Below are 12,402 nucleotides of genomic sequence, written 5' to 3'. Positions count from 1 at the left end.
CAGCTAAGAGGATGCATTATTTAGTGAAATGCCTTTTATCTAAAGGAAGTCACTGGTGATACTTGATAAGGTTCTTTTTTCCAAAAGTTCATTCATTCTTTTATTAACTGAGTGCCTACAATGTTCTAGTTTCTCTTTTAGGCATTGGGAATGTAGCTAGAGACAAACAGAAATGTCTGTGCCTTCCTGGACTTAAGTTCTAGCGGAAGGAGCAGGCAGTTAATAAACAGATATACAAACCAATCTATAAAGTAAAGGACATTAGATTATGTGTGTTATGTGCTATGGAGAAAAATAAAACAGATAAAAAGACTAGGGAATTCTTGGGGGTGTTTAATTGGGGGTGGTCAGGGAAGGCTTCACTGAAGAGGTAGTATTCTTTTTCTTAGACCCTGTGGCCATGCTCTTCTTGCCAAAATAATTGCCTTTTGTGCTCTGCTTACATAAATGGCTAAGCATGTATTTCTGACATCAGTCTGATTATTTTAGAAGTGGAGAAATTTTAATTTTTTTCTCATCCCAGGAGTAGTGACTGGGAACATGTAGAATCCAGGGCATTTTTGGTATCATATTTTTGTCTCTTTTCTATTTTGATAATTGTATGAATATATACTGTTGACAAAGTGAAGTGTTATTGTATTACCTAGCACATGGATTGGCCTTTTCTATTTGAGGATGTGTTTATTACCAGCTGTCCAGATTTTAACTTCTGGCTCTGACCTGGGAGCACAAAAACTTCCATTCCTAGTTACTTGCCACTGCTGATGTGGAATACCACTCCGACCGTGCCATGGCATATGTAATAAAAGGTTGAGAAGTTATTCTGAATCTTTCAAATCTAAATGATACATCATCTAGTTTAAACTTAAATACTAGGTATAATCAAAATGAATAAAAATATTCCCTTTCATTACTAATACATAAAATAAGGTCATCAAAGTACACAAATAATATTCCTTCATAAAATAATTGCTGTATAAGCTTGTGTTCATACTCTGAATGAAATTTCAAAGTCTGTTTACATAGAACAGCAGGTGTTTCAATTTTTAAATAGTTCCTTCTCCTACCTTTTGAAAGCTTAGTAGTATTCCCTGCGAATATATGGTTTTCCAATATGTGTATCTTCCAATTGAGTTTTCCTGTTTTTTATTTTAGGTGCAACTTGTTTCTGTTATAGAATTATAGACTTCATAGCTGTATGACCTTGGACAAATTATTTAAACTTCCTAAGCTTCAATTTCTTCATTTATAAATGAGTATAGTAATAGTACCACATTAATAGAATTGTGATTAATTGAAATAATGTTTTTAAAACATTGAGCATAGTGTCTAGACCATAGGAACCATCCCCAAATTATTTACTCTTATTTATTAAATGGTAATATTAAATATACAATAATAATGGAGAAAGGTATAGATCCAATATTATTTTTCATATTTTTATATTTAAATTACTATCATGTCTCTTTTACTCATCTACCTTATATGTAATTGTCAATTTCTAAAGAATATTTTAATTTTATTTTAAAGTTTTTTTACTTCTATACTTCTGTAATAGTCATTCTATAATTTATAGTAACCATTAATTGTTTTCTCATTTATGTCTATGCCTGATCAGAAAACATTTATTTATTATTTAATTTTTTTTAATTACAGGTAGATGCCACTGAGAGTGAACCAAAGAGTTTTATCTTTATGAGTGAGGATGCTTTGACAAATCCACAGAAACTGATGGTTTTAATTCATGGTAGTGGTGTTGTCAGGGCAGGTCAGTGGGCTAGAAGGCTTATTATAAATGAAGATCTGGACAGTGGCACACAGATACCTTTTATTAAGAGAGCTATGGATGTAAGTGCAATTTCCTTTATATTTTTTGGCATTTTATAGCTCTGTCGTCTTATGTGTTATAAATTATTTTATCATGTCTTTTAAAAAGTCTATCCTAAGCATAAACTTATCTTTAAGTTGTTATTATTTAGTCTATTTGTAGTGAAAGATTATTCTTCATTATTTTGCAGTTGCAACAAAAACAGAAGGCTTCTTATGTGTACACAGATTTAGCTAATGTCTTTGAAATAAGTATTTTAAGTTCTAAATTTTTTTGTTTCTTATTACATAAAATAGCACTTAAATAATCAAATACTTACCAGTGTTATTGAAAATACTCCTTAAAAAAAAAATCATGACTGCTTTTGCAAATCTTTGCCTATCTTGTTTAGTGAAGTTAAAAATTAAAGGAAATCTGCTACTTTAAATTAATATCTTATTATTTAAAAGGAGACTTAGAATAATTCAGTGTTTTTTGTCAGTTCTTTAAAAAACTCTTTATAGCCCACAAATAAAGTGCTTTAAGAGTAAGACATAGAGATATAAAATGGTAAATTGCAGTATTTACTGAATTACTTTATTCGTACTTGAATTCAAACTTTTTAGAAATTACTATTTTAACATTGTGTTCAAGGTTTTCTTTCCTGTAATAGTGAACTTGCTTTGTCTGACCTAGCTTTGCTACATCTTAATGCTTGGTGACTTGTTACTGTCTCATTCCTAAGTTCTGCAATGAATAAGCTACATTTTGCAGAGTTGGTTTTCTTTCACATGTGAATAGAGATTTTCTTCAGAAAAATAATGAAGTGACACCCTGTATAAAGGTTTAATAAAAGAAGGCAAAATTATTCAGGAATATATGTGTACATGTATGCTCTATAAAAGCTACATTATTGCATTTTTGCAATTAAAGTTGGAAAGGAATTATTTAATACACTGATGATTGCAAAAATCAAAGACAATATATTTTCCTGCTGTGTTAACTCTGAAATGATAAGATTAAGGGCCAGCCCAGCTCCTAATGAATATTTTTTTAAAATAGATTTTGAGGCCCTTAAAATGCTGCAAGTCGAATTTCTTAGGTGAATTGTGTATTTTTTTCAGTCTTTGCAGACATTCCGAGAACATAAAGATACTACTTTTGATTGGTTGCAAACTTCCATAGTGTGTTTTTAGTAAAATTTAAGTAACTAAAATAAATTTAAATTGAGATTTAAGTAATTCACATAGTATGTTATTTCAACTGTTTCATATTTCAGGTTATGAATAGTAAAATGAACTTTTTCTCTGGCATGTTAGTTTGTTGTTAGAACAGATCCTGTCAATGTATTTTAAGAACATTATTTGTGAAATGTGATGACAATTCAGTGAATATTTGGCCATATATAGTTTAGTAAAGAAAGTCAGAGGTTTGTACATATGAATGCCTGGTGAAATATTTGATATAAATTATATTGTCCCTGCTATTAGATCAACTCAGCCTTACCCATTCTAGAATATTTTATTGTCGTATACCGTTTTTTGAGTTGAAAGAATGTATGGGAAGCCACTCCAAATATCTTTGAACAAACTGCCTATTGATATCCCCAACAAAGAAGAGGGAGGAAGTTTGTCAGTTGGAATAGTCGTTTTGTAGAAATAATGTTTGGGGGATAATAGCATTTCATTGCCTTGACCTTTTTCTGCTTTTCGCAATCGTAGCAACTCGAGATTCCTTGAAAAAAAAGCAGCTGATTTCTACATTGTTTAGTATGTAGTGTATTTTGTATATTTGGAAAATTTTAGTTTGTGTACTTTATTTTCGATTTTATGAACTTTATTCTCTTAACTTTCTACATGGTAAATATTTAAAAATAGATATCTTTTTTTTTTAATCCAGATAAAGTGATTTTAACTTCGTCTTTACCTTTTCATGGTGTTTCTCTGGTAGTTCTTCAAGAGCTGCTCTGTGTTTGTGTGGGGGAGTGGGGTGGGTAGGTGCAGTAGAGACAGGTGTGGGGAAGGATGGTATTTTGGGGAGCAAGAAGAGGAAGACTAATAGGGAGAAAGAAGCTGGGTCATTCATACTTTTAAATCAGATTAGCTCTATGTTTTTATTTGTTGGACTGTTTTGTAAAATTGTTATTTTACTAAATGTTTCTGTAGTTTACCAAAGCCAGGGAGCCACTACTCTGTTTTTCATGGTCTGTCAGCTTTCATATGACCACTGAAGTAAATACTGATATTTTTCAGGCCAGACAATATTATTTCTACTCAGTGTTGTTAATAGTATTTCTGCTGTATTCCTTCCAGATATTTAGTATAAGTTTATAGGTCCTAAAATAGGATTCATATCATTGTAAGGTTAAAACATTTTTCTAATAGTGGAACCCTGCCTCAAAGTGGACTGTTTTGTAAAAAAAAAAACAAAAAACAAAAAAACTATATATATATATATATATAAATGTATAAAATAAATATATAAAATGTTTAAATCTGTGGAGCCACTTTGGTTGAAGCTGAGGTGGAGATTGGAATTACCTTCACAACAGCCCCTGAGATTCTTCCCTGCACCCTGGGGCTCCACAGATCACAGTTTAAAAACTTCAGATATTCCAGTCCTTAAAATTTGGATACTTAATGACTTTATTATAAAAAAAAAATAAAGATTTCAGTTTGGAGAAATAGTACATATTAGATAAACCCCCACAGTACTTCTCAGGTTCACATAGCTGATGTTTTTAGTGTTTAACAATCTTTGCTGCATAATATATTACTTGGAGTAAGACATAGTATATCATGTAGCCAAGTACTAATTACCCAGTGTCTGTGCAGTTTGAGATTTACTCCTACTTATTTATTCTTTGAACTTTTCTCATATACATCTTTTTAGGCATTTCAGTTGATCTCTATTAAAAAGGCAGAATAATAGGTGACACTTAAGTCATTTAATATAATTTCAGGGATAGTTACAAGGTGCATAATTTAAGGAGTCAATCACTTTTAGGATCATGTAGTACTTGTAGGACCTTAAGAGTGAGTGCCTCCTTAAATTATGTACCCTAAGCACCTAGCTGATCTCTTCATATTTGGGCTTTGACTGAGATGTATACAGTGTCAAAAAGTTTTATGGCGAGCAATTTGGAAGCCCCTGGTCTATAAAGTCAAATTTTTACCATGCATCAGGATCACCTGGAGGGCTTCTTGAACCACAAATTGCCCTGTTCGGGTCCCAGATTTTAATTCAGAAGGTCTGATTGGAACCAGAGAATTTACATATCTGAGAATATCCCAGGTGATGCTAATGATGGTAATCTGGGCAGCATACTAGAACCACTGGTGCAGGTAATACCCTTTGGATTAGTTGAGGATTTATTTATACTTTTCAGGCTCGAGGTGTAATGGAAAAGGTAAAACTAGATGGCATTATATTTAGTATGACAGGATGAGAAGGTCTAGAAAAATTTTTAATAATAAAATTAGTGGAGAAGTAAAAGCTTAAATTATAAAGAATATTTTATAAATACTATAGAAGTGATTTATATCCAACATAAAATTTATTAATTTAATAATTTCATAAATGATTACTAAGCCTATATTTTTTTCTAATTTCTTATAGCTGGATTATTTAAAAGAATCTACTATTTCCATAATTACCTACTTTGAATATAAATTTCATACTGTTATATCTAAGTTTTAAAAATTAGCACTATTTTTATCAATGTAATTTATACAGTTTGGGTTCTGTAACATGGTGGACTGAGCTAATTAATATGCACTTCTCCCTCTCACTAAACACTCATAAAAATAATGGATAAAACATAGCAACAACAAAAATATTAAATACCTAGTTATATTCAAATGATAGAAGAGGAATCTTTAAATGCCTCATACAAGAAAGAACTTAAAGCCATAGTTATAAGTCCCTGGAGGGTGTGGCAGCACAAAGCTGATGAGATAAAAGCCCTAGGCCCCAAAGGGTCTACAGCACAGCTTTGAGCCTGAGAGGCAGGAGCTAAAACTAAGATCCTTGGATATAGCTGGGGCCCTGGGAGCTTCCGCCCTTTTAGTTTTTAGTGGGGCAAAAATCAGCTCATGGTCCAGAGGTGAAAAGAAATTTCTTTCCCAGAGGTAGCAGGTTGGGTAAATAAACAGCCTTCCTTGAGAAATAGAAGTCACAGACCCTATCCCAAAGATGTATTTGGATTTACATTTGAGTTTAGACAATTTACTTAGTAGGAGAATCTCAATGTAAATTCATGTAAAAATGGATTTGGGGCTGATGAAACTTCTGGGGCACCAGGTGGAATGAAACATAAAAGTGCCAATAGCAACGCTTTACAACCCAGGGTAAATCCCAAATGAAGATGAATTTGTAGGTGGAAACTAACAGTTATATGAGGAAATGATTCATCACAAGGAAAAATCAAGTCATGCAATTACCAGACACAGCTGAAGAGAGAATTAGTAAATTAAAAGCTAGAGTTGAGAAATACAGTATGTAGAATATAGCACAGAAAACCTGAGAAAAAAATTATGATAGAGAAATAAAAAGTCTTGGAGAATAGAATAAGATATAATATTCCTCTAATAGTTTTTTCAGAAAAGCAATAGAAAATAATGGGAGAAGAAGCAATATATTAGTGATGGAGTGTTCATGAGAAGAAAGAAATAATTCATTGTGGAAGAAGCATGGCATATCTTGAGCAAGACAGATGAAAATAAATCTACGCTTAAAATTTATTAAAATAAAACTAAGACATCAGAGGATATAAACATATAATCTTAAAAAGAAAGGAAAAACTAAGCAAGTCAAAAAAGGCAAAAAATTTAAAAAACAAATCATATTTATCAGATGAACTCTATCTTAGAGCCCTGTGGACTCCTGTTCCAATCTTGACTGGTCACTTTCTAAGCATGCCTACCTGTGTCTCATCCTGTGATTCCAGTTAGAATCTCTCTTATGTTTGACCTCCTGTTTCTGGCTCTAATGACCCCAGCTTTTTGGATATATGCCCTCATTTTGTTGGAACCATCAGAAAATGAATGTAAGATCAATTTTTGAATTCTTTTATTTCTGAAAAGTACCTTTATTTTACTTCTTCACTTTAGTTTAGTAATTCAACTAGGCATAGAATTCCAAGTCTAAAATCATTTTCATTCTGAAATTTAAAGGGTTTGTTTCATTATTTAGCTTCCAGTGTTTTACTTGAAAAGTCCAGTACCATTCTGATCTTGAATCCTTTTGTTCCTCTCTATGGAAGCTTCTTTTCCTTCTCCCTGGTGTTAAGAAATGAATCATACTGCTTTTGAGAAGTTTTCTATGCCTCGATGTGGGTTTTTTTTTTTTAATTCACTTTTTTTTGTGGGGGGGCTGCTTGGAGATTCCTTTCAGTCTATACTGTACATTCATGATCCTCAATTCTGAGAACATTTTTTGTGTTGTTTCTTGATAATTTTAATCTTCTCTTTTTCTAGAAGTATTATCATATGTTTTTGGAGTTCTGGATTGAACCTCTTATTCTCTTATCTAATAGTCTGTATTTTCTCTTATTTTCTATATATTTTTGCTCTGGTTTCTGGGAGGTTATCTACTTTATCTCTTAGCCCTGTAGAATTATTAAAATTCTTCTATCATATTTTGTTATGAAGCTCTCTTTTTACTCATTTTGCAGACTTCTGCTTAGTACACCTGATTTGAGCTGTGTCTCTTTCTTCTGTGATCTGATGTCCTTCTAGTCCTTTTCTGGATATATTTCTCTAAAGGGAAAATTTCTGATCTCTTATAGAGTTGATTGCACAATGTGAGATTATGACCTGTTGTTTTGGTTTTAAGTTTTTGGTTTTTTGGTTTGTTTGGTTTTGGTGGGATGGAGATTATTCCACCTTATGTGAACTTAGAACTAGTGCCTCTATTTTTAGACTCAAGACCCATCCCTATTTCCAAGATAACTGGCAGCCCAATTTCTGAGTTTCTCTGAAATTCTGTAAGTGAATTGGCTTGCTTTTAGTTATTATTTTTGTCCAGAGGCACTTAACATTGAATTTCCTCTGTAATACCAAGAAAGTTCCATCAGCTTATAGTCTTCCAAAAATATATTGACATCTGTATCTTCTATTCTCTACCTTCCCATTAGTTTTGTCCTGATGGGTTAATACCATCTCTATTTGAAAATACATTTTTATTTAATTTTTAAATAGCAGTATATACAGATGATTTAAGAATGAAACAATATATAAAAGTATGCAGTGAAAAGTAATACCACCCCTATTTTTTAAAACTAATATTTTAGTGTGATTTGTGAAAGGAATAAATATTGCATTTTAATTACATTTTTAATCTGGCTGTTCCAATGACAGGTTGTTACTTTACAACTCTTATCTTTTTAAAACAAGTAACTTTGAAGTAATTTTCTGTATAACAAAATGCTGTGTAAGTCTTAGGAGATGACATCCTTACCTAGCAATATTTGTCAAACTAGAATATTTTAGGATTTTCTTTTAGAAATCATTGTTATTATAAGATAACTAAATTAAAAACTATCTAAACTTGCTTGAATCTAGTATGAATTGCATACTTTGAAAGTTGATTTAGAGCTTAGTAGTTTTAAAATTATTTGCTTCCTTTTAATATGCAATAGCTTATTTTCTGTGCTGCCTGTTAATTTTTGATTCCTTGTTTCTTGCTCTATCTTATATTTCCCTCCCTATTTTGGCAAACACATTTGTTAAGCTGATTGATTACAGTTTTAGGATTTTTTTTTCCCCACAGATGTACATGGAGCTATTATAGATCGTTATCTAAAATAGGATATGATTTTTTTCCCAGTAATTTGAGTAATAAATTTTTGGTGACACCCCTTAACTACTGCCTTCAATTCCTAGTCTTCCAGCCAAGTACTGCAAGATCTTGCTCTTTCAGTGTAACTGTGAGACAAGGTTGATGATACAGAAAGTTAAGAGGATTCTAGTGGGCTTTGATGGTTAGTAGATAGTAGTAAGAAGTACCATATCAATATAGGACATAGCTTTTATTTTTAACAGTGACGGTGACATCTAGCAGCTTACCATGATAAATTATTTAATATTTATGTAGTGCAAATAGAATATAGTTTGGCAGAGGTCGCATGTTTAAGGTCTCAGAGACCTCAAAAACATGAAATTGCTTGGAGCTTTTAGATATACTTTTGTTGAAATGACTTTTTTGTTATTTTTTTTAATACTGTCAACCAAAGTATTTGTGAAAGTAAAGAAATATTTATTAAAACAAGGTAACAGTTTTCAACATATAAGATTGGCAGAGAATTTCAAAATAAATTATATGATAATACCAAGTTTAGATATTGGTGGAAATGTAAATCGAAGCAGTCTTTTTAGATGGCAGTTTGGTTTTTATCTCCCAAATTAATTATGCATATTAACCTTTGATCCTAAATTCCACTTGTAGGAATTTACACTGAGCAGTACACAGAATATACGTACAAGGATGCTCATCACAGCAGTTTATAATAACACAAAAACTTCTAGCTACCTAAATATCCACCAACTGGGGACTCTTTGATAAATGGTGGTACATTTATATCATGGAAGACTATGTAGTTATTAAGAAGAATGAGTTACATGTGTGTATGTGTTCATTCATATAAAATGATATCTAAGAGTTATCAGGTGAAAGCATAAGAATGAGAACATTTGTTAAAAGGTACAAAAGGAAAAAGAGAGTACAACAGAAGAAGATCTGGTATATATCTAATGGAATATTACTCAGCCATAAAAAAGAATGAAATAATTCCATTCGCAGCAACATGAATGGATCTTGAGATTATCATACTAAGTGAAGTAAGTAAGGCAAAAACAAGTATCATATGCTATCACTTACATGTGGAATCTAAAAAAAGTGATACAAATCAACTTATTTACAGAAAGAAACAGATTCACAGACATAGAAAACACACTTATGATTACCAAAGGGGAAAGTCAGGAGAGAGTGAAATTAGGAGTTTGGAATTAACAGATACACACTACTATATGTATGAAATAGATAAACAACAAGGACCTACTGTATAGCACAGGAAACTATATTCAATATCTTTTAATAACCTATAATGGAAAAGAATCTGAAAAAAAAATACATATAGAACTGAATCACTTTGCAGTACACCAGAAACTGACACATTGTAAATCATCTATACTTCAATTTTTAAAAAAGATTAAAAAAATACACTTACCCCACATGTGTACATATATATACACCTATATACGTACATGGATGTACACTGATCTTTCTGGAAATCTGTGCAAGAAACTATGATGTTTCTTCTTTTACTTTTCATTTTCAATTTTTCTATTCAATTCTCCTTTTCTTTTTACTTTGAGCAGATATTACTTTTATAATTTAAAAAGATATTACTTTTTTAATTAAAAATTTTAAAAAATATATTCATGAAATATATTGTAATAATATTGTAGTTATTCATTTAACCATTTCTAAAAGAGTTCAAATGTTTGACTATAAAACTGCAATATACTCTGAATTGTTACTGATTTTTCTCCTTAAAGACTGGCTGAATTTAGACCACTACAATTTACATTTTAAACCTTTTAAAAATAAATGCTGTTTTTTTTCTTTTTGAAATATGAACTACTAAACTATAGATTGAAACTCAGAGCACTCATTCTAAATCTTAAAAAGTAAACTTTGAGAGAAACTATAAATTAATCAGAGAAAGTATAAGCTGTTATATTATAGTCTTCATAAAATATTGTTCAAGTCAAGAATTCCAGAAAAGGTTAAAAGCTTAGTGCGTTACTGAACTGACAAGGTATATGAGGCCACATCAGCCCTCATGCCTGCAAAAGAAAACAATGAAATGACAGCTCTAGTGTTTGGAGAGAGGTTGTTAACGACAGCTTATTCCTTTATGAGTTCAACTCTTGACAGAAGACAGGTCTGCTCATTGCATCATGGCAGATACATCATTACCTTCTGGCCCTGTCATGAGTGAATTGGGGGAAGAAACTACATTTGATTTTGAAAATCCAATTACCTTCTGGAATTTTGGACACTGTTTCTGAGGTAGATGTGACTAAGCCATTCTGTGGTAACTCTTTTTTCTAGATTATTCTCTAGTACTGAATTAATTAGCTAATTAAGCATATACTTAAGTGTTTTCTGTAGTCAAGTGCAGAGCTATCTATGGCAGCATCGAGCACCTTGATATTCTAACATCATCCCAAGAAAAATATTGCAAGGCCTCTCATGCCTTATTTCTATTCCTCCAACCTATGTTTATTCCTGACTTCACATAACTTTTAAAGTAGACCTAGGCCTTTTCACTAAGAGCAAGAGAAAAAATACTGGATTTTAAAACAGGCACCATTTTTACATGAAAAATAGTTTATAATTATAATTTCATTATAAAGTGGTCTGTTTCTCAATTACATGCATATTTGAATTCTTCTCGGCTACCTAAGACGTAACTCTGGAGACTTAGAAAGAGAGAAGGTGTGGGTTTTGAAAGTATGTCAAAAGCCTTGGGGTTTGTATATATGAGCAGAATTTCAATGGAGATTGAGATGAATTTAAATGCATAGAAAGCAAACATAAAAATCTTGTTTAATTTCTGTCATGTTGTTCCTTTTTGAGTCATTCTGATGTCTTTTTCAAATCTGTTTTACTCTTGAGCTTTGTGCTAGTATATCCACGATCTGTATTTCCCCCCCTTTTTTATTTCGCTTTAACTGCTGATCCCTTTTCTGTGGTTCTTCCTTTAATATCAGCTAGCAGTTTGAATTGCTGAATCAAAGCTGTTTGGGGAGTAAAAGAGTGTGTAAGATTGTGCAGGGTGAGATTCTCTGGGTAGAAGGTAACACCTCCTGCAGTTATAATCAATGCTCTGGACACCTTCAAAGATCGGAGAAGCCATGACTTGCTCCAGGGTTAAACTTTTAAAATAACTTCCCTAGAGAAAAGTGTCATCAATAAAACAGAATAATTAGTTGACAATTCCTGAGTAGCCTAAGTTTAACAAGAAAAGATTGAAGATAGGTATGCTTTGCATTTTTCACTGTTATTTTGGTTTCCTTTGGTTTTTAGCCTTTACACTTTTTTCTTGAACATGATTTTAAAAAATTACTTCCAGTATTTATCAGTTTATCATTTAAGTTACTTTGAGGAGTAAGAAATAGTCCAAACATTTACTTGAAATAATTGAAGCAGGAAGTTATGGAAGGCAGGTAATTTGTGAAAGTATAATTTGTACTTATAGTTTAGGTCACTAAGCTTTAAATTAAATGTATTATGTTTACATAATCACTAAAATAAGATATTTTAAAGAAAGCAATGCTAAGTTAATTTAAGGATAAATTATTAGTTTCCAAGGGCGTTGTTTAGTAGCATTCATGCTTGATGTCATTCATTCATTGGTGATATTTTCAGCTTTTTACAGGATGTAAACAAATTAATATTTAAAATATTGATTCCTAGATAAATTGCCTATTTCAACATGATACTAACAATTGTAACTAACGCCTAATTATAAGTTAAAGATTTAATATGAAAAAGACACATCTATTAATTTTTTTTTTTTTGCCATG

The 12,402-nt window shown here is 31.5% G+C and overlaps 1 protein-coding gene across 6 annotated transcripts in view; it reads left to right on the top strand.

The window, feature by feature from the left end:
* ARB2A (ARB2 cotranscriptional regulator A) overlaps positions 1-12,402 on the top strand; it is a 362,742-nt gene that overhangs the window by 87,692 nt on the left and 262,648 nt on the right. For 4 of the 6 annotated variants that reach the window (XM_010949571.3, XM_010949570.3, XM_074360373.1 and 1 more), the window contains one exon: positions 1,657-1,848. The exons of the other annotated variants lie outside the window; for them this stretch is intronic. In XM_010949571.3, the coding sequence (XP_010947873.1) occupies positions 1,657-1,848 (192 nt within the window). The remainder of the gene's footprint in view (positions 1-1,656; positions 1,849-12,402) is intronic. 6 annotated transcript variants of the gene reach the window in all.

Source organism: Camelus bactrianus, chromosome 3 (assembly GCF_048773025.1).
Source record: "Camelus bactrianus isolate YW-2024 breed Bactrian camel chromosome 3, ASM4877302v1, whole genome shotgun sequence".
Classification (NCBI taxonomy): Eukaryota; Metazoa; Chordata; class Mammalia; order Artiodactyla; family Camelidae; genus Camelus; species Camelus bactrianus.
This window is presented reverse-complemented; position numbering and strand designations above follow the sequence as displayed.